Source organism: Micromys minutus, assembly GCF_963924665.1.
Source record: "Micromys minutus genome assembly, chromosome: 3".
NCBI lineage: Eukaryota > Metazoa > Chordata > Mammalia > Rodentia > Muridae > Micromys > Micromys minutus.
Window position 1 is genome coordinate 18,446,288 of NC_137972.1, and position 21,104 is coordinate 18,467,391.

The window sequence follows — 21,104 nt, forward strand, 5'->3', positions numbered from 1 at the left end:
TGAAGAGCAGTCAGTGCTCTTAACCACTGAGCCATCTCTCCAGCCCCACAAATATGAATTCTTGAATACTCTAAAAAACTGTTATGATATAAAATGAAGACTCCACTCCAAATCCATAATCCGGAATATTCTTTATTCTCCAGAGAAAGGAGTGTTTACCTTCCCACTGCAAGTGGAGCCAGGCATGGCCCCCATGGCCGAGCTCCTCGTCTACACTGTTTTACCTGATGAAGAACTGGTCGCCGATGCTCAAAAATTTGAAATCGAAAAGTGTTTTGCCAATCAGGTGGGTGTTTGTGTCTCCGCCCAGTCCTTTCGTTATCTCTTTTATACATATGGGAAATAAGGAAGGACTATTTTTACTTATTTATTTTTTGAGACATGGTCTCTCTATATAGCACTGGCTGTCTAGGAACTTACTGTATTAACCAGGTTGGCCTAGAACTCACAGAGATCCTCCTGCCTCTGCCTTCCAAATGTCAGGACTAAAGTCATACACACCACACCTGGCTCGATATTTATTTTAAAGCCACAGCATAGGGCTATTAAACATCCCCTCCCCCAGTATCTCCCAAGTTAGTGAGAAGAGCCACATACACTCCTTAACAGTCTAGTGGCAGTGCCCAGAAGAGGTGGCCACAGGCAGAATTCTTTATCATTTAAAAGATTCGTGTGGATTTCAAAGTGGATTCTGCAGCAGCGAACTTTAAAATATGCATACTGTTGTCTTTTGCTTTGCCTGGATATATGCCTGTGAGCCTTGTGTATGCCTCCAAAGGCCAGAAGAGGACACAGGAGCTCTAGGAATGAAAGTCAGATGGTTGGGAGCGGCCATGTGAGTGCTGGGAAATGCACCCAGGTCTTCTGGGAAAGCACCCTGTAGTCTTCCCTAATGCTTAGCCAGCTCTCCAAGCCCCACATCAAACTTTTAAATTATCTCAAAATATTTTGATATCAAGCTTCCCATGGGAAATGCCGTCTCGCCAAGCTGTGTTGGTCTCACGCCACAGATTCCTTAGCAAACCTCCGTGCCGACCACTGCAGGGGAATGCCCTGCCGTGAGTTTAAAGTTAGCTTTATATAGGCAGCAAAGTGTCCAGGCCTTTGGCACGCCGATAGGGATTAAAACAGAAACGCTTAACTTGTCAGCGAGATCTTCTGTTGTTTTTAAAGACTCCAAAGCTGTCGTGTGAGCTCCACGAAGCCATAAGTTTTACCCGAGCCGAGTTGGCATTTGTTATTAGATCTCCAATCGCTTTTTTTCGTCTGAACTAGAACTACGGGGATAACGTCTATTTACAGCAAGTGGCATGTCTATAGTCACATTACATAGTCACATATCATAACTGGGCGGTGATTTAAACAGAAGATGGTGTGGATTCTGGCGTAAGTCTTCACTTCCGGCGTAAGTAAGTCTTCACTTCCGGCGTAAGTCTTCACTTCCGTCTAAGGCATGATGTTAAAGTTGGGCTTTGTGTCCAGAAGCATCATGCTGGTTCCTTTATGAGTTTCCTGTTTATTGAGTCTCCTGCATCAGCCCCCAGGGGTCTTCACTGTGAGTTGTGTATAGTTGCAAGGAGAAATCTTGGGAGGGCCAAGCTTTTGGCACACCCCACTCAAGCAGTGGGCAGCAGACCTTAGCCTGGTGAGTTAGTTTCTTCACATACCAGACATGAAGCTATCTGACAGAGTATAACTGACAGAAAAAAAATTTTTTTTTTACTTTCTACTCACAATCAATGTCTGACTAAAAATAATATCTCTGGTTCTGGAAATCTCTGTGTAACAGCACAGAAATTCTTGATAGAAGCCAAACTCCATTCGAAGCTATGTTCACTTCAGATCAGACACCTTTTCCCTTAACCGTTGACCCAAGGTGGAAGAGAGCACAGACAGTAACACGCTAACAGCCACACAAATGCCCGCAGAACAGGTCCTGTACTCATTTACATCCCTGATCGGATGGCGAGCGAGAGGAGCCTGAGAGAATGAGGAAGGACTGAGGTCAGACGGACGTCTCTTCAACCCAGTACGTTGTTCTCAGTCTTTTAGTCGGACAGAGAAAAACTGTTTTCTATTTTAAAACGCCTTTCCTTTAAGACAGTGTGTACACATTAAATATGTATTGGTTTAAATGGTTTTTCTGGCAGCTAGCCCTCCGAAGGCGTGTTTGCATATAGTTGAAAGGCAAAGAAAAGAGTGTAGGTCAGGCATGGTGGATGCATACCTCTGATGACAGCCCTCAGGAGGCTTCAGAAGGAGCCTGGGTCACACTGTGAGTTCAAAGAGAAGCTGGGATATGTGTAAGATGCTGTCTCCAATTAATTTAAAAATAAGCCAAACTACAAAAAAGAAAGCTGGTTTTGAATACAGCACCGGAAGTGGCTCCATCCCTGAGATAAAAGCACTGGAGACTTCTTCTTCCATGACTGTGGCGTCACATACCCTAAGCAACTTGATTTTCCATGTGGCTCAGGCGGAATAAAAGTGGCCTGTGAAGTTTCATGTCTCCCTTCTTAGGAATGATTCTATTTCAGTGGGATCAAAATCAGCTTGCTTTCTACCAGTTACAGAAAGAGAAAGAAAGTTAAGTAAATTGGTGCCACATTTCCAGGTCATTCTTGAGGATGTTGAATGGGAAGGTCCTAGAAAAATAACCCTGCTCCAAAATGGCAAAAGAGAGAAAGTTTGAAAAACAAAACAAAAATGAAAACCTCAGCATTGGCTGGAAGACAGTGTGAGACTGTAATTAATAATCCTTTGTTTTTTTAAAGATAGTGCTATAATCATATGTTCTTTGCAGGTAAATTTGAATTTCCCATCAGCACAGAGCCTGCCAGCTTCTGACACCCACTTGAAGGTCAAAGCCACGCCTCTGTCCCTCTGTGCCCTCACTGCGGTAGACCAGAGTGTGCTGCTCCTGAAGCCCGAAGCCAAGCTCTCTCCACAATCCGTGAGTTCCCATTGCAGTCTTGAGTGTCAAAAGATGCTGACAACGCCCAGACTGTTTTTGTAAGCCATAACCACAAAGGACAAAATCCTCCCAGTGATAAGCATGACGTCACCCCCTAACAGTCACTGAACAGCGTGCTTTACAGATTCGACTCACTTTATGCTGCTGTTTCCTAACAAGCAAGTGGAGGTGGGTTTTATCACGTCACTTTATGAACAGTAAGACACACGTGGGATGTGTCGATTGTGCCATGATACATTTTAGAGAAATTAGATTTTGTCTGGTCCATTTGCTAACTGGCCACAACGCCAGATGACTGTTCAAGATGCCGATGTTTTATTTTCTCCCTGAAGTCAAACACTTACTGGTCTTAAGAGTGAGCAAAAACAGCTTCTTCTCAAAGATGTCTTTAAAGTGTCTTCGTATCTTCAAAGAAGTATCCTCACTTACAGGCTTCACGGATTCTTGGCCTGTTTTACAGTTGTCCTCTGCGTCTTGCCTCCTGGTCCAGCACTGTAAAGACAAATGGTTCAGAAGTGATCCTCTTGTCCCTGGGGACCCATTATCCATCCTCTCTCTGCACCATTAACCTCAACACTGCCAGCCTCTAGCTCTGGCCTTCCTTCTCTTCTACTTTCACATCAATTTTGATAAATCCACTTCATTTTTTTCCCCAAAAAGAATCACACAAAGGTTCAGGCTGCCCTGAACTCATAGGCTGAGGATGACCTTGAGTTTCCAGTCCTTATGCCTTTACCTCCCAGGTGCCGGGATTACAGGCCTGCACGAGCATGCTCAGTTTATGTAGTGCTAGGGATGAAATCCAAGGCTTCATGCGTGTCAGTTAGACAAACATCCTACCAATTGAGCTACATCTCCAACCTCTATGTCTTCAAGCATCACATTTTTCCATGAGGGTTAGGAACTTGGACATTCTGACTCTTCCTGTGATTCCCTGCCTCATCCCTTGTATAACACGCACGGCAAAGATGATGAAAACCATGGTGATTTAAATTCCGTATTGAGCACTGCCACCTTAGAATCCTCTAAGCAGTAGAACAAGAAACAGTTTTCCTTCCCTGTCCTCCAAATGCACAGATCTATGACTTGCTGCCAGGAAAGTCTGCCCACACCAGTGCCCCAGCGTACGAGGGCAACGAGAAATGCATCAACGCAGAAGACATCACTCACAACGGGATCGTGTACACACCAAAGCAGTCTCTGAGCGACGACGACGCGTACAGCATTTTCCAGGTAATCGCCCCTGAAACTCAGCAGAGCTGAGTCGTAAGTCTGCGTTAGGATGCAAAAATCTAATGCTTGTAAGCACCACCACCTAACCCTTCTCTTCCTCTAACAAGATGATAGGTAAGAGCAAAGAGTCTCAGAGGCTTGGGTTAATTTGTACACAGACATATCTACCGGGATTTCTCAGGCACCTTAAATAGCAAGTGGTTAGATATATAATGTGTGCATTAGAGATTAATATATGTCATTAATATATAAGATAGTGGGTGTTATTCTTGGCAGCCAAATATAAGCCATTTGCACAATAAATTCTTTAAATGTTTTCAAGCATCTGTGGACACACTGTCTGCTGATTATATCCCTCTAGTAGCATTCCACAGTCCCCCTCCTCACCCTCCCAATTTCCATGAGCCACTTTGTCCACTAGACTTCTTCAATTCTGCATTCATTACTATACGCAGGCACGACTTTATATATCTATATAGTGTCCAGGACTGCAAATGAGAAAAAACACAGAACCATTGAAAATGTGATTTTATTTCTGAGACTGGCTGAGCTCGCATAATTTGATTCTCTCCAGTTGAATATATCTTCCTGCAAATGACATGGCTTCCTTGTTCTTTATGACAGAAAAAGCTCATACGCATGCAGATATATGTACATACATACACTTGTACATGTGATACATGTTACGTGATTGTGAATCACTTTCCCTGTCCATGCCTCTGTTTTTAAACAGCTAAGTTGGTTCTATAAGTTGGCTATTGCAAATAGTGATTCCACAGAACCTAAAATGTGAGTGCGTCTGTGATGTTCTGACGGTCAGTACTTTGGGTAAAGGGGTAAGGTAGCTCACACGGAATAGCTACCTCCTTTCAGGTCTTTTGAGAATCCTCCACATTTCCATCATGGCTGGTCTAGTTCACACTGCTGCCAACAGTATTTAAGAAATTTCTTTCGTTCGTTCCTTTGTCAGTATTTGCTGTTATGGTTTTTTGTTTGTTTGTTTTCCTTAATGACTGCCATTATGACTGGACCAATCTAGAATCTCAACATGGCTTTGGTTTATATTTCTCTAATAGCTGAGGAAGTCGAACACAATTCATATGTTTATTCACCACTTACTTAGATTTCATCTTTTGAGAATATCCTCTCTGTTTGTTCTATTAACCTGTTTTCTTATTGGGTTGATTTCTTGCTGTTTGGGGTTTTTGAGTTCTTTGTATATTATAGATAGTAATCCTCTGTCAGATGTACAGTTGGCCAAGATTTTTTCTCCTTCTGTAGACAGTCCCTTCAAAAACTAATTCACTGGTTTCTTTGCTTTGCAAAGCTTTTTAATTTCACAAGGTCCTATCTTTGAATGCCTTGTCTTACTGGTAAAATCCACTTACAAAGTCTGTTTTCAAAGTATATTTTTAAGATTAACTACAGCTAAGCAGAGCTATGATGCTAAAGTGTATCCAGATAATGAATTAAATTTTTATTCTATCAAAAGAGACTAAAATTCTTAGTTTTACCTTAAAAAATATATATCAGTCTTCTCCTAGAGGTCCGAAGCTTAGCAGAGAAAAATTTAAATCACCTCTCTGCAGCCTTTCAGAATTATATGATTTCTTTTTTTTTTAGATTTATTTGTTTATTTTATACATATGAGTACACTGTAGCTGTCTTTGGACACACCAGAAGAGGGCATCAGATCCCATTACAGATGGCTGTGAGCCACCATGTGGGTCCTGGGAATTGAACTCAGGGCCTCTGGAAGAGCAGCCCGTGTTTTTAACCACTGAACCATCTCTCCAGCCCCAATTTCTTTCTTCCTATTCCACACAACAACTACCACTCACAGCAGAGCCCCACCCAGAGTCACGCCATTTCCCACACACTGAGAGACAAGCCATTAAGGAGTGTTTATTTGTGACTGACACTGAGAGTGGACTTTAGGAGCAGGTGACTTGAGGGATATGAGTGCAGTGTGGGTACTTGGGGGCAGATCTCAATTACAATAAACGGAGAAAGAAAAGAGAGGGAGAAAATCCACAGAGGATGAGCTGAGTACGGATACTCAGGAAAGAGGTAACCAAGGCAACCTATGTTTCAAGAGAGAAGGCAGTGGAAGAACAGATTCTCTCCGAATTAAATCGATAAGTTTGTATATGTCCATGCATTTGTGCATACAAACATGTAGATGCAGGTATTTTGTGAGGAAAAGGAAAATAACGTAAGACAAAAAATACCATTACAGAGGCACTAGACATAGGAGATAAGGTTGTAAATAGGGTCAGAAGAAATGGACTTTAATCCCATTTCACACTCATTAGCTCCATGACTTTGCCCTACTGGGACAAAACTGTGTGTTATAGCTTTTCCCCATTCAATGCAGAATCTTTACGTTGACTCTAGGAATCGTGTGTCAAACAGTAATAAAATTGCAGCGTGAACCCAAGAAAAGAATCGCAGTCTCAAGATTGGACTTTCCAGCACCTTTAACATGTAATTTTTTTCCAGTCTATAGGATTAAATATTTTTACCAACTCCAAAATCCACAAACCACGCTATTGTCAAGAGTATCAACTCTATCCGCCTATGGCCTATGCAGTAGGTAAGGGTATGATTTGTTTGTCTTCTAGAACAATAGGAACAAAAAAAAATGATGTTCCTCTCAGGCATTTTTATACATACTAAATCTTAGGCTCCTCACAGCTCCTTTGACAATGTATTCACAAGTCACATCTGCCAAATATGGGCGTGATGTTTCTCTCTGCATGTCTTCTCCACTCCCAGACTTCTCTCATCTTCCCTTCCCTCTTATCTCTCCTTTCTCTTGGCGTTTTTATCCTAGACGCCAATCATCTCTCTTCTCCACCTTCCCTCTGTCCTCTGTAGACACCACATCTAAGTCAGTCATGGCAGCACCTGAGGCTTTGTCAGAGCGAGCAACCCCATCTAAGCTCCATGTTGCTCTCCTAGGCTTTTTCCATGCTACACCACACAGAAACTACTTGCGAGTCCATTTCTTGGCTCTCCCTGAGTCTTGCCTCAAAAGACCTCTTCATCCTAATTCCATGGTGTTTTATTGTATAATTACACTTACAATTTGCTTCACTATGGTAAACATCCTCCTGAAAGAGACGTTCTGCCCTAGAGGGGCTTTCCCATAACTTCTGAAGGTGCCTTCCAATTGTAGTGAATATATTTGCCCAGCCACTGCCCTGGACTTTCCTCCCCATCACTTGCTTCCCATCAACCAATGGCCTTCTTAAGTTCCACATGATGAAATCTCCTGATCAGGTTTCAGCTGCTCCCAATGGTGTATAACAGACTTCTTAAACTTGACACATTCGTAACCTCTTTTCAAATGTAACCTTGGCAAGTACCTGTGTCACATTGTTATGAATATAAAATGTTCAATGACAGTGAATCATGAAGAAATTTATCTTAAAACAATTCTGTGGTATGCCTATACATTCTCCATTTACTAAAGACAGAAGCAAATTTGCATACTAACAGGATAAATATGCTTGTCTATATTTGCATAAAGACTTCGATTTTAGATGCATATTGGATAACTGAGGATCCAAAGCATCTTAGTGTTTCTCAGCCTTGACTGGTGTGTTGACTTTATTCTCATCAATGCTGAGAGTGACACTTCCCATAAGAACACAGTAAAAACAGTAGATGGACGTTAATGGCCATGTCAAAAATTATTGGTCATTCTATCCTAATGCCATGCTAAAATTCATCGAACCATGTTTTTAGCAAATCAAGCCAACAACTCATAGGACAGCAGTTGTTTTATTTTTTTTTTAAATCAGACATTCTAAATGATACAACCTAAAGATAGACTAGTTTGATACCTTTGTGATAGAAAGAAAATAGGAAATCGCCTCACCGTTGCAACTAACCCGTTATGCTTCGAGTAGACCAGAAACCTTTACATGAAGAACAGAGGACCGCAGTTCATAGCACACGACAGCCTGGAATCCGAGTCAGGGTATTTCCAGCAGTGAAGGGCAGTCCACAGTACATGCACTGTTCTGTGCTTAGGTCCAAGGTTGACAGGGAAATGGACACAGCAAACTGAGAGCTCACCTGATTCACTGCATCCATGATTGTGGATCAGTTTTGAGTCATATCTCTAAACTCTTGCTCCAGCTAATTTCATGACAGACCGAGCTCTCATTTGGGGGGGGGGGGGGAGAGCCATTCTAAACAAAGCTGCATTTTCTTTATTTATAAAGGACAATATACCCACCTCTGTTCGATGCAGCAATAGAACAGATGTATAGAATATATAAACTATTAAAAACGCTTCTTTAAAAAAGGTGACTATTGGGTAGATTGATGACCCTCTTCTCCAGAAGAAACATACAGCCATCCAAAACTCAGCTTGGAGAATGGGGCTCACCAATTGTTGTCTTCCCGTGATAGCGTCTCAGTCCTTACCTCTGGCTGCAGCCCCAGGAGCGGGCTTCAGATCAATGAGCCACGCGGTACCCATGACCGGTTCAGCGATGATGAGCTCAGCAGAAAATGCTCAGGCAGCAGAAGTAAAAGAGACAGTGCGGAAGTACTTCCCAGATACCTGGATTTGGGACTTGGTGCCGCTGGAGTGAGTTGAGTGTCCCCTGGCATTTAGCACAGGTGAAGGCGTGAGTCCTGCTCTGGGGCTTTGGGTCCTGATCCTTTCTGTTCTACAACCTCAGAGCAAAACAACCCCTCCCCCGACTTATGTCGTTCCCAGTCAACAAAAGTAACAGAAAATAGGAAGCTGTCTTCTCCCCCAGGGAGAAAGAAAACAGAGCAAGGAAAACAGAGAGAGGGGGAGAAAAGAAAAGAAAAAAAGGGAGGGGCAGACAGGGAGGGGAAAAGAGGGGAGGGGAGAACATCTGGAGACCAACAGAAACATCAGCCCCTAGATTTAGCCCCGTGTTTGTTTTCTGTGCTTGGTTTCTGAGTTATCACTTTCTGGTTGTTTGTTTGTTTGTTTTTCCTGTTCTTTTTCCTCCACACCAGCGTATCCGGTGATGGTGAGTTGGCCGTAAAGGTCCCCGATACCATCACTGAGTGGAAGGCCAGTGCATTCTGCTTGTCTGAAGCTACTGGCCTTGGCCTGTCCTCCACCATCTCCCTTCAAGCCTTCCAGCCCTTCTTCCTGGAACTCACTCTTCCGTACTCCGTGGTGCGAGGAGAAGCCTTTACCCTCAAGGCCACCGTGCTCAATTACATGCCTCACTGCATTCGGGTAAGGGCACTTCCCCACAAGTGAGTGGGAACCCCAGCCCCTCTCCTTACCGAGGGGTCCTCAGACCTCTCCTAATGCTATACGAGATGCATTCTGACTTTGGAAGGAAGCGAGTACTCAGAGAAAAGTTCTCTGACGACAGACTGTTTCTGTTCAAGACTCTGTAAATGTTGCTAAATTCAGACACAATTTCCATATGATTACGTGTGTGTGTGTGTGTGTGTGTGTGTGTGTGTACATGTGAAAGAGAGAGACAGAGTCTCACTGTGAACACACCCCAGGCTGACCTAAAAACTCCCATGTTCCTGCCTTAAGTAGCATTATGCTGGAATTATAGTGTGTCGCCATACCCAACTAAACTACTTCATACTGAAAGTCTGTCTAGAGAAATGGCTCTTCCCCCACTGACACAGAGAACTCTTAGGCATTTACACCATCCCTTGAGGGATTTGCCTCAAGTCCCATCTAAACTTCCAAGGATGTGCTAGGATTTACCTATTCTGGTGCATCTCAGTCTCTGGACTTGGCTGCACCCCTTGTCGGCTTCTTGGCCCCACCTCCTGATTCTTTCTGCCTGTCTGGGTTTGGGAACAGATCCGTGTGGGCCTGGAGAGCACTCCTGCTTTCCAGGCAGTCCCGGTAAGGGACCATGAAGACTCTCACTGCATCTGTGGAAATGAAAGAAAAACCATGTCCTGGGCTGTGACCCCAAAGTCGCTGGGTGAGTGGCAAAGCTGTTGGCTGATTTCACACTTTGTGTTGTCATGGTTTTCCCAGGCTCTGGTCCCAGTGCATGCTTCTCCTCCTCTTGAATTTAACTGACCAACCAAGCAGAAAATGATACACTGGGGGCGGGGCTAACATTTAACACAGGATGGCTGTTTTTCTGAATTTTCAAATATGTTTGTTTGCTGTATGTGTATACGCCATGATGAATATGTGTGCACAATGACAATTTGTGGGAAGTTGGTTGTGTATTTCTACTACTCAGGTCCCAGGGATCAAACCCAGGGTGTCAGCAAGCACCTTCAACAGCTGAGTCGTCTCCCTGGCTTGGGCATTGCTATTTAAAGTCATCAAAATTTTATCTCCCAGGGGAGGTGAACTTCACAGCCACTGCGGAAGCTTTGCAGTCTCCAGAACTGTGTGGTAATAAGCTGACCGAAGTGCCAGCCCTCGTTCAAAAGGACACTGTCGTCAAGCCCGTGATAGTCGAGGTGAGTTCTGAATCTGGCATATGACATCGTGTCTGTAGTCTGGGGAACTGTATGACATTTCCGAGTTTGTGTATAGACCTACAGATCAATTTTTTAACTGATACTTAAACGTGACCTGTCTGCGGTTTTATTTTACTGGCAGGCAATGTGTCATCGTTTCTTGTATGATATGTCTTTTTCTTTCCCTGTGTGTGACGTGTCTTTTTTACTTGTGTGCAATATGTCATTTTTTTTCTTGTATGTGACATGTTTTTTTAGCTTGTATGTGATGTACCTTTTTTACTTGTATGTGACATGTTTTTGCTTGTATGTGACGTGCCTTTTTTACTTGCATGTAACATGCCATTTTACTTTTTTTATTTTTTTCACTTTCAACGCTAAGCCTGAAGGAATTGAGAAGGAGCAAACATACAACACACTGTTATGCCCACAAAGTAAGTGTGACGAAACAAAATTCTCAGGTTGGGCCATTTGGTAGACTTTTTAACTGTGGAAAAATCATCTCAGGGATGTGGTTTACTCTGAATTAAAAAAAAACAAAAAACAAACAAACAAAAAAAAAAAAAACTTGTATGCTCTTTCCACACACCGCTAAAGATATCTCATGAAGAGAAGCCCGTTCTAGGTGAAAATCTCTCAGGGTGGGCTCAGTTTCCCCCGGGTAATAAGGATAAATACCGTTGAGGACTATCATTATTGTGATTATTATCCTATCGTAAGGATAAAGGAGAGACGTGGTGAAAGGCGTGGCCAGGATGTTTCTGCTTAGTGGTGAGAACTGAACCCCTTGACTGGGACAGGATGCTTTCAAATACATCATGTCTGTAAAACTCCTCCTCACACTCTGTGGAGGATGCTGACGGATCTGTGTGGCACTGGTCTGTTGCCCTTTGCCTCCGTATTTTATATATATCCATACTTGTGGTTTGATTGACAGTATCTCTCAGGCACTGGCACAGATGCTAAAACAGTATTTGACTGACACTGTTGGTATGGTCATATAAAAATCTCCATCTAAAAAGTTGTGCACCATCTAGAATGTTCCTCAAGGTGAGACTTTATCTACACATCTGTTCCCTAGAGAGAACTCGCAACGGGGTCGCAACCTCTCAAATCCATCCCAAATTCGAATAGTAGAAGTCAAAATCCATTTACCATACCTAGCCTGTGGAACACCGTAGATCACCCACACACACGTGTTTGCTCTTATATTATCCTGGCTCAAAGCAGAGGATGCCTGCCACTCTGCGGTCTCAGTAGACGGTGTGGTTATATCATAAGTCAGGGAAAAGGGAGATGCTTAGAATTCAGTCTGATTATTGACTGCACATCACTTTCATACTACAGTGACTGGAGCCATCATAAGTCAGGAACACCGTGTAAATATATTTGGTAATCTAGTCTACATACATTTTGTGTGTGTGTGTGTGTGTGTGTGTGTGTGTGTGTGTGTGTGTGTGTTCCAATGGAGGGCATATATACATGAATTTGCATATGTAGGACAAAAATAATCAGTACATAAGACGGGTCTGTGGCCAAAACCTAAGGGATCTCCCTGTCTCTGCCTCCCCAAAGCTGAGATTACAAATATACACTACCGTGCCTGCTTGCTCCCCAACTCCCAACATGGGTTCTGATTACCAAACTTAGGACCTCAAGGGGAACATTCTCGTGACTAAGTGACCTTCCCAGCCCCTGGCACATGCTTTAATGGCAGCTACGTCCCAGATCCACACATCACTGGTACACATCTCCTTTCTGGGCCCAGATTCCTGCCTTTAGGCTCATGTGCACATCTGATTACAGGTCTGACAGACCTCAGGAGCCCCCTGCTGGCAGAGGGAAGCATTGCTAGCCCCACAGCCTCTGCTGCCTCACACTGTGCATACATGTCAAATATAAAAAGAAAAGATCGAATCTGCCTTCATCTCATTATTGCTCTTGTACTCCATCCCAATTCATTCACAAATCAAGTTAGATCAGAGCGGAGCCACTGCTTGCCGTATCTTCTACCGTAGTCTTCTGGCTGGACCAGAGAAATAATATTCAGTAATTTCCTAACTGACCTCCTGACCATCCTCCCTCGGACACGCCCTTCCTCCGCTAGCTCCTTTCACAGCTTTCCTGTGTTCCACAGAACTACAACCTTTAACATCAGCCATCCTCAAGCCCTCCCCACCCCTAGCCACCATGACCTGCTGCTCTGACTTTGTGCCAGCCCGTAAACAGCCTCTTAATTTTCTCCAGTGCCCACCACTGTAGATCTCACTAAGTACATCGTTACTTGTTTATAGAACCATTCCTGTAAGAGTAAATGATCTGAGAAGTCAGGAAATTCGTTTTGAAAACTGCCACTCACATCACTTAAGAGAGAACCTAGCACATTCCACACACTTAATACACACACACACACACACACACGGAATTAATATAGTTCATGAGAAAGAGGAGGTTCTCCATAAGGAAGAAAATCATATAATCCTAAGAATTTTGCCATAAAACAAATGGTGGTTTTGGGAGAAACGAAATTGTATCAAGAGATGCCTAAGGTCCAAGAGATATGAAAACGTTGCATCTAATGATAAGGGAAAATATTTGGCAAGCATAGCATATTTCTCTCACCCACCTCCCACGCACACCATAATTGTTCAATGTCTTCTTTCATTAGATACTGAGTTACAAGATAATTGGTCATTGGATCTTCCACCCAACGTGGTTGAAGGATCTGCCAGGGCTACACATTTCGTTTTGGGTAAGTCTCTCAGCCCCAGCTCATAGCAGCTGTCCCTCACTGTGACACTGCGTGTGACTAATGCTGTCACTGAGCACCAGATGTCAGACTGAGAAACCAGTTCAGGGCTGCTCTGTGCAGGAATGAGACAGGCTGAACGGGTGCTGTGTGCAGCAGTTTGCTTTGTTCAACTCTGACAGCTATGAAGGGCTGTGTTCTCATCTTCCAGTGACGCATGGGGTGGCAGTGTGTCCTAGAGGCTATGGAAATGATAATACCGTATTTCCAGACATTGTGGCCCATCAAAAAAGATGTGGTCTCTTGCCTTTTAGTTTCTATCCTGCTCTCTCTGTGTCCTGGGACCATCTGTTTTTCTCATTTCTTGTATAACTTTTTTTCCTTCTATTAATAACATGGTCTCTTGGTTATATTTTCCTACTACAATACAAGCCACCTCTTTATCTCTCTCTCTTTCTCTATATTCCTCAGGTGATATACTAGGCTCGGCAATGCAAAATCTCCAGAATCTTCTCCAGATGCCCTATGGCTGTGGGGAACAAAACATGGTCCTTTTCGTCCCTAACATCTATGTTCTGAACTATCTGAATGAGACCCAGCAGCTGACGGAGGCAATCAAGTCCAAAGCCATAAACTACCTCATCAGTGGTAAGCACCTTTACCAAGACATCTAGGTGACTTCTGTCGGGTTAAGATTCGGTCATTACTGTTGCTGTGATTTCCAATCAAATGCCCGTCTCAGTGTCGACAACCTTAGAAGCACGTGATTAAAAACATCTAGACTCCGTGGCTCTCTCATGGGATTAAGATAAGCAAATAACAATTGTCTACCGTCGCCCTACTTCCTAAGTGACTGAAATCCCCTCTCCAGGGTATCAGAGGCAGCTGAACTATCAGCACAGTGATGGTTCATACAGCACCTTTGGGAACCACGGTGGCAGTAACAGCCAGGGAAATACTTGGTAAGAGGAAATTGTCTCTTCCTGCCCTGCTGATCCGAGGCGCTTCAGAGGTCTAGAAATAGCTGTTCTCTTGCACCTGGCATTCTTTTCTAGAAGACTTGCTTATTATTAAGACTGTCGATTTGCTTGTTATTAATTATTAATAAGAGCAATAATTTCTTAATTATAACGTGATGGTTTATTAATTATTTAATAATTTATTGATTGTAATTTGATAGTTATTAATTTGCTAATTGCTATTTTGTTGTTTGTTGATTGTTATTAATGATTTATTAATAACTTGTTTATTATTAAAATGTCAGCCCTACTGATCCCTACAAACCTGCCCGCACTGCCAGCACAAGAGAGAATAGTGAAATCAAGGTGACAGATGTGTGAGGCGGGACAGGCAGCTGTCCACAGCGATGAGGAAGAGTTCTCACTGCCCTTTAGAGAGGGCAAGAAAGAGAGGGAAGTGCAGTTTTGATGGGAGGGTGTTGTAAGGGTTCAAAAACACCCAATTTATAAGACCAAAGGAGTGACATTTTCAGCTAATACCGCCCAAAATGAGCCCCACTGAACCGCGAAGATCAGTTTCGGCAGGCAACACGTAGTGAGCTTTAAAAGTGACCTGCTGTCTCGGTCTCTCTTCCTGCTGGACAGGCTTACTGCGTTTGTGCTCAAGGCCTTTGCTCAAGCTCAGTCATACATCTTTATAGACAAGACACACATCACAAATGCTTTCAACTGGCTCTCCATGAAACAAAAGGAGAACGGCTGTTTCCAGCAGTCTGGATTCCTGCTCAACAATGCAATGAAGGTGAGACCCTGCTTCTCTGCTAGACTCTCAAGGTCGTGATTTGTAGGAAGAGAGGCATCTGTAAGAGCTCTCCTGTCCTTCAGTCTGGAGAGATGGCCCCGCGGTTAAGAGTGGTTAGTGCTACCGCAGAGGTTCTGTTTGGTTCCCAGCATCCTTTTTAAGCCGTTCCCTACCACAGTGACTCCAGATGACACAATGCCTCCCTGTTCTGGTATCAGTGGGTACTGCACTCATGCACAAACCCACACATAGATACACACATACACGCATGATCTTAAAATCTTACAAGAAAAAGAGTCCTCCAATCCTGATGGCATAACTCGGAGGGTCTGATGCTTTTAAAACAGACTTAGTGGGCTGGAACACTTAACTCAGTGGTTAAGAGCACTGGCTGCTCGTCCAGAGGTCCTGTGTTTAATTCTCAGCAACCATCTATAATGGGATCTGATGTCCTCTTCTGAAGACAGCAACAGTGTACTCATATAAATATATAAATCTTAAAAAAAAACCCAGACTTAGCAACACCTAAGTGATAGGAACCAGTTTACTGACTCACACATTACTGAATACTGAGGTGTGTGTGAGAGGTCTCACTCCGTTCCTTCCAGGGTGGCGTGAATGACGAAGTGACACTCACCGCCTACATCACCATCGCTCTGCTGGAGATGCCCCTGCCTGTCACTGTACGTATATACCCATCCCCATATCTCCTTCCCAAATGTAAGGAATAAAAGAAAGAAAGAAAGAAAGAAAGAAAGAAAGAAAGAAAGAAAGAAAGAAAGAAAGAAAGAAGTCACGGAAGCATAGCCCCCTGAGGAAAACTCCAGTTTTGATGGTCTCTGGTCTTGGTACATTTCACTGTGATAGAATAGAGCAAATCCTTTTAGAAATATTTAGAAGAAGCTCCTCCCTGGTTGTCATAGAGTGGCTCTCAACCCGAGGATAGCCTAGTGGGTAGCTCCTTAGCCTGGTCCTGTAATTCTGAAATTGGTTTTCACCTTCTTCTCCAGAACAATGTTGTTCGTAATGCTCTGTTCTGCCTGGAAACGGCCTGGGCCTCCATCTCAGTCAGCAAAGAGAGCCATGTCTATACCAAGGCGTTGCTGGCCTATGCCTTCGCCCTGGCAGGGAACAACGCCAGGCGAAGCGAGCTGCTTGAATCCCTTAACAAAGACGCTGTGAAGGAAGGTAGGAGCTCCTACTGCAGAGTATACTTAAGTGAATGCCACTAATGATACAAAGGCAGAGTCCCTCTGTTGAGCTCCCCCCTCTTGTCCGACCTTAACCAGAAAGGGAACAAGAGAAAAACTGTCATGGATCCAACACCTAAGTGATAAAAACCAGTTTATTGACACACACATGGCTAATCCAGCTGCTGGTGTCACACTAGAAAGTAAGAGACCCAAAGACTCCCCCATGGTCATCTGGGAGCTCGGTGCACTTTCTTGCCAGGCAATGTGGCTCATACCTTTAATCCGAGCCTTAAAAAGCAGAGACGGGTGGGTCTCTGAGTTCAAGTTGGAAGCCAGCGTGGATCTAGATAGTGAGAACACATCTCAGAACAAAAACGGTGCTTGTGACTGTTTAAAGCACTTGTGCATTCATTTCCGCCAATTCATTAGCTGAGCTAATTGCCACTCAGAGGGTAGATTTTTAGGGGTAGGTGGGATGGGGACATCCTCATGGAGACGGGGGTGGGGGGCAGTTAGGGAGGAAATATGGGATGTGGAACAGTAGGAGGATGGACTGGGAGGGGAATAAAATGTTGAGTGTAAAAGTAAAATGATAACAAATAAAACATGTTTTAAGCTTAAAATTCCATACTTTCTGTTTGAAAGAGGATTCAATGCACTGGCAGCGTCCTGGGAACGTTCAGGAAATGAAGGCCTTACATTATAAACCAAGGGCCCCTTCTGCTGAAGTAGAGATGACGTCTTACGTGCTTCTCGCCTATCTTACCGATGAGGCTTCCCAGCACACACGGGACCTGTCTTCACTGGATCTGTCTGCAGCATCCAAGATTGTGAAATGGATCAGCAAGCAACAAAACTCCCATGGGGGTTTCTCCTCCACTCAGGTCTGTGGGGAGACCCTGGGAGGGAAAGAGACATCAATGAATCTATAGATAAACACGAACATATTCTGGGAATTAAATGGCTGAATTATTGATGCTTCTAACTTATACTTTCTCCATTCCACCATCACCGAGTCCCACCTAATTTACGCATGGAGCACTGTTCGGTCCTCTTCACCCTCCCCTTACCTTCTCCTCACACGAGTCCTCAACATCAGCACCGATTAGTTTCCCAGAGTACTGTTTTTATAAATAATTTTTTAAAAGCCCTACTACTTCCATGAGGAAAAAAAAGTGACTTTATTTTCATCCACAGACTAAAATTCTCTAATATTCTACCTAGGCAGTTTCCTGTCCAGTAGTTACACAAGTCCCTTTGCTTGGAATGGACCTACGGCCACTTCTGAGACCATCTGAAGCACTCCAGCTCCCACATGCTGTTCCTTTCCCTCTACATAAATATGTTTCGTTATTCAAGAGTTATTTCTCATCTTTAGTCTTCTTTTTTTTTTCTCTTGACCTACATTTTCTTCCCCATTTAAAACTCGAAACAGATATTGTGACACGGATTTATAAATCACCGAGGTCACGCGTTCAGTTCATATTTCTGTACGTATTGTGATTTGTGTAAATGATAAAACTTATTCCTGCTGACGGAGCTGGAGTGGGTCCCCATTAGTACGCGGGACTGAACCCGGAAGGGAAGCGGCGCTAACACCGGACATTCAGTGTGGCCTTGCTATCGCTGCCTTCGCTGCAATTTCTGTATCTTCCTTTTTCTCAGGACACAGTGGTGGCTCTTCAAGCCCTCTCCAGATATGGAGCAGCCACTTTTACAAAAAGTAAGAAAGAAGTGTTGGTCACCATCGAGTCTTCAGGGACCTTCTCTCAGACGTTCCATGTTAACGACGCCAATCGCCTGCTGCTGCAGGAAGTCGCGCTGCCAGACCTGCCCGGAAATTATGTCGTCAAAGGGTCAGGGGCAGGATGTGTGTACCTTCAGGTGAGGCCTCCAGGGCCCGGAGAATGGGCATGTGGGAGAGGGAATGCCAAGGGTTACATTCCATTGCTCCATCAAAACTGGAGTGTGTGCTGAGGGAATAGTTGAGTTTCTTAAAAGAGGCTTCTAGGTGTTCCGGCACTGAGATAAAGAATTTTGCTGATGTTGTTTCCAGACATCTCTGAAGTACAACATCCTTCCAAAGGCAGAAGGAAAAGGGCCTTTCTTCCTAAAGGTCAACACTCTCCCACTAAACTCTGATAAGGCAGAAGAGCACAGAATATTCCAGATTCATATCAACATAAGGTAAATCCTAAATTGCAACTAGTCTGCTTATAGAACATTTAAAAAAAAAAAAAAAAAAAAAAAAACAGGTTAACTTCTGTGGAAAAAATGCATTGTGCAAAGTTATGCTTAACACAAATGGGCTCTTGTATTTGTTAACAAGGACATTTTCTTAACTCTTATTGAAAGGCCTTAGCATTGAGAATATACCTCAGGGATATACACATATACATAAACATTCACTTATACATAAACACACACATACATATATACATACACACATACGTGTGTGTGAGTGTGTGTGTGAGAGAGTTGAGTGTGTATGTGAGTGTGTGTGTATGAGTGAGTGTGTGTGTGAGTGTGTGTGTATGTGTGTGTGTGTGTGTGTGTGTGTGAGTATGTGTGAGTGTGTGTGTGTGTGTGTTCTGTCTGAAGAGAGAGGGAAATGGTGAGATTTCCAAACAACTACACAGATAGGATAGAACGAGAAGCTGAGTGGTGAAGTTTATAGACTTCTGGCTTCAGTGAGTCCTGAGGATGCTGTTGGAAGGACTGATCTCTGTGTGTTATCTACACAGCTACACTGGAGAACGACCCAGCTCCAACATGGTTATTGTTGATGTGAAGATGGTATCTGGCTTCATACCTGTGAAGCCATCCGTGAAAAAGGTAAAGCCTAGGCCATCAGTAGAAGAGGGCTAATGCTAAACCATTGATGAAAAGGGCTAGCCTTAAACCATTGTAGAAAGTGCCAACCCTAAACCATTGGTGTCAATGTCACACTATTTGTCGATTTAATTTTATTGATATAGCTTTCACAACGCTTACTGGCAAACCTGCCTCTTCAGAAGTATAATTTCTTCATTTACTAGTGTTTATACTGGTTTGGGTGTCTAATTTCTAGCCTCATACTTGTACTAGCAAGCAATTAGCTATCAGGTATGTGGGTACACTTTCAAAAAATATGTATGTACACACACACACATATAAATCTCCTTATGCATTCCTAGCATGTGTATATATCACATATCTGTATCTGTACACATACACCTGAGTAGAAAGGATTCAATAAGTATCATCATTATGACTAGCATCCTTAAAGAAATAGAAATCAGTAGTTTGTATTCTCCATAGAAGCCTTTCATATGATAAATACCTGCAAACTGTTCTATAAACTTTCCTCGCTCCACCAACAGCTCAAAGACCAGCCTAACATTCAGAGGACTGAAGTGAACAGCAACCATGTCCTAGTCTACATTGAGAAGGTAAGATGGTGCAACTCTGTGGGGTCTGTAAGAAGTGATGTGGGGTCTAACAAGACCATCGGGAACCGGATGACAGTGACCCACACCTTTAATCCCAGTATTTGGGAGGCAGTGGCAGGAGGACCCCTGTGAGTTCCGGGCTAGCCTTGTCTACAGAGTGAGCTCCACGGAAGCCAGGGCTACAGAGGCAAACCCTGGAAAACAGTCTCAGAAAACAACAATAACAACAAAAGACCATCAAGAATTTAAAACCAGGCTTGCCACCACACACACACACACACACACACACACACACACGTGTAAGGACAAAATAGCTACAAAGGAAAATGGTACCAGGACTAATCAGCAAAGTTAAATTTATGACATCTGACCATGCACAGAATTTTCATAAGTCACCTTCTGTTAGCATGTCCCAATCTCTTCCAGGCTGTGCAGTGGGAGACAGCTTGAGAGATGTTAAGGAAACAAGACGGTGACTACTGACTGAGTTAACCCTTAAGTCCAATTCTGTCCTCTCGCCTCTGCAGCTAACAAATCAAACCCTGGGCTTCTCCTTTGTGGTGGAACAAGACATCCCAGTGAAGAACTTAAAACCAGCCCCAGTAAAAGTCTACGACTATTATGAGACAGGTGAGTGGAATCCAGACACTGAGCTTTGACAGGAGACCGTGCCTAATTTAATAGGAGGTTACCTTAAACAAAACACTAAAACTTTTCACTGGGGGAGGGGGAGTGAGTCTATGCTCACTTATAATTATGTGTTTGTATATTGACCTCTTGGATGCACTTTAAACGAGGCTTAGAACCATCCTGATGAAGACATCATGAAAAAACTGGCCCATAAGTTCTAAAGTTTCTCTTTAAAGTTGTTTGCTCAGGGCTGGATTGTTCTGGAAAGGTAGAATAGCAATATTTTTTTTAAGATATATTTATTTTATGTGAATACACTGTAGCTGTTTTCAGACACACCAGAAGGGGGCATCTGATCCTGTTACAGATGGTTGTGAATCAGCATGTGGTTGCTGGGATTTGAACTCAGGACCTCTGGAAGAGCAGTCAGTGCTCCTAACCACTGAGCCATCTCTCCAGCCCGCAATATTTTTTTGTAAGATCAGATCTTGCTTCTGATGTGTGACATAAAACCTACCATTTCATCTACTTTTTATGTGCTGTAAATACCCCCCCAGTGGGGTTTGAGGAGGACTGTATATAGTAGAAAATTCTTCCATTCGGTCCCAACTCTAAACTTGATGATACCATGCTATCAATGTTAACGATGTCTCTTCCTTAACTGAGCACACACAGCA

At 43.4% G+C, this 21,104-nt stretch overlaps 1 protein-coding gene across 1 annotated transcript in view; it reads left to right on the top strand.

Annotated features, from left to right (window-relative positions):
* Window positions 1-21,104, top strand: part of LOC308418835 (pregnancy zone protein-like) — a gene marked incomplete at both ends in the record, with an annotated part of 46,415 nt that overhangs the window by 18,325 nt on the left and 6,986 nt on the right. The window contains 21 exons of the mRNA XM_080914397.1: window positions 144-286; window positions 2,804-2,953; window positions 4,052-4,207; window positions 6,710-6,803; window positions 8,633-8,813; window positions 9,218-9,446; window positions 10,041-10,167; window positions 10,542-10,663; window positions 11,046-11,097; window positions 13,332-13,415; window positions 13,884-14,060; window positions 14,284-14,374; window positions 15,017-15,173; window positions 15,782-15,856; window positions 16,184-16,361; window positions 17,012-17,250; window positions 18,032-18,250; window positions 18,423-18,553; window positions 19,111-19,201; window positions 19,729-19,797; window positions 20,325-20,427. Of these exons, the coding sequence (XP_080770523.1) occupies window positions 144-286; window positions 2,804-2,953; window positions 4,052-4,207; window positions 6,710-6,803; window positions 8,633-8,813; window positions 9,218-9,446; window positions 10,041-10,167; window positions 10,542-10,663; window positions 11,046-11,097; window positions 13,332-13,415; window positions 13,884-14,060; window positions 14,284-14,374; window positions 15,017-15,173; window positions 15,782-15,856; window positions 16,184-16,361; window positions 17,012-17,250; window positions 18,032-18,250; window positions 18,423-18,553; window positions 19,111-19,201; window positions 19,729-19,797; window positions 20,325-20,427 (2,868 nt within the window). The remainder of the gene's footprint in view (window positions 1-143; window positions 287-2,803; window positions 2,954-4,051; window positions 4,208-6,709; window positions 6,804-8,632; window positions 8,814-9,217; window positions 9,447-10,040; window positions 10,168-10,541; window positions 10,664-11,045; window positions 11,098-13,331; window positions 13,416-13,883; window positions 14,061-14,283; window positions 14,375-15,016; window positions 15,174-15,781; window positions 15,857-16,183; window positions 16,362-17,011; window positions 17,251-18,031; window positions 18,251-18,422; window positions 18,554-19,110; window positions 19,202-19,728; window positions 19,798-20,324; window positions 20,428-21,104) is intronic.